At 43.7% G+C, this 1,282-nt stretch overlaps 1 protein-coding gene across 1 annotated transcript in view; it reads right to left on the bottom strand.

Annotated features, from left to right (window-relative positions):
- Positions 1–610, bottom strand: part of LOC306791237 (uncharacterized protein) — a gene marked incomplete at both ends in the record, with an annotated part of 16,247 nt that extends 15,637 nt beyond the window's left edge. The window contains one exon of the mRNA XM_079287867.1: positions 418–610. Within this exon, the coding sequence (XP_079143993.1) occupies positions 418–610 (193 nt within the window). The remainder of the gene's footprint in view (positions 1–417) is intronic.
- Between the last annotated feature and the right edge of the window lie 672 nt (positions 611–1,282).

Raw genomic sequence — 1,282 nt, 5'->3', positions numbered from 1 at the left:
TTATTTTAAAATCAACAAATTTGACTAGATTATGATCCATAAATGAGGTCAACACACGTCTCAGTCCTTTCCTCGGTTTCATTGTTTCTGTTCTCACTCGTCGCTCTGCTGGTGGCTGAAGTGTAGTTGTTATAATTAGATATCATGGATTAGAATGTGCAACATGTTGCTGTTGACTTGTTATATTAAATTAGACACATTATTGATTAACTGTTGGTCTCTTTGTGATTTTTGGGTCATCCGAGCACCCATACCGTAACACCAGGAATAGACGAGCATTCAATTTCAAGCGGTGGCTCACTTGACGGCAGCGTTCAGTTACCGTAACGTGTAGAATAGAGCCGCTCTCCTGTTGTACTGGCGGCTGATGTGACGTCAGTGAGAACAGAGAGAGAAGAAGAAGAAAAGAGAACCAACCTGCTCTGTGTGACCGAAGCTGAGGGATGAAATCAGCGTCCAGTAGTTTCCGTTGTCGCTCGTTCTGCTCTTTTGAACGAGAAAGTTCCTCCTCGTACTCTGCTATCGTTCTTTCAAACACACCAAATATCTCTTCAGCAGCCGCAGTTAGTCGCTGGTTGACGAAACATCTCAGCATTTGGACTTTAGACATTTTCACACAACCACACAAACTGCGTCACAAACTCCGTTTACTCTCATTAAACTCTGACTAGCGTTGTGTTGATCACTTCCATCCCCGCTAGCATGCTAAGCTAACTTCAATAGCTTTGTAGGCTACCGGGAGACGAGTCAGAGGAAACACGTTGAGAGAAAAGTCCATTCAGAAGGTTTATCCGGACACACAGAGACCCGGATGGAGCTCTCACACACTCGGTGAACACAACACAGAGACTCTGCTAACAGACATGTTTCCGATAGACGCCATCTTGGTCACAGACTGTGAAGGTAGCCTCAGTGAACAATACAGCTTCCGGGCACAGCCGCTGCTGACTTTCAGAATAAAAGTCAGGAAGTCTTACTGAAATGACAGACAGGACGATCATTTCCTTCTACATTTTGACAGTAACTGATCTTTGACCCGTTGCTACGTTACATTGAGGTGTGAATACCGTGAAACGTTCAACTGGAGACTAAATACAGCAGGAAGTCATAGAACATGCAGCTCGTGTTCCCGTTTCATTCGTCAGTTGAACAGGTTCAAAGCTCTGACGTGTGGATTGATTGACATCCACTCAGTGAACTGAAGTCTGAACATTGTCTCTTTATTTTTCTGTAAAATATCACAATTCATGTTCCAGCATAAAAACACGTCTATTTAGAGAGC

This window comes from Melanostigma gelatinosum (assembly GCF_949748355.1).
Source record: "Melanostigma gelatinosum genome assembly, chromosome: 17".
In the NCBI taxonomy this organism is placed as follows: Eukaryota; Metazoa; Chordata; class Actinopteri; order Perciformes; family Zoarcidae; genus Melanostigma; species Melanostigma gelatinosum.
The sequence above is the reverse complement of the archived record's forward strand: the minus strand, read 5'-3'. Positions and strand labels throughout refer to the sequence as shown.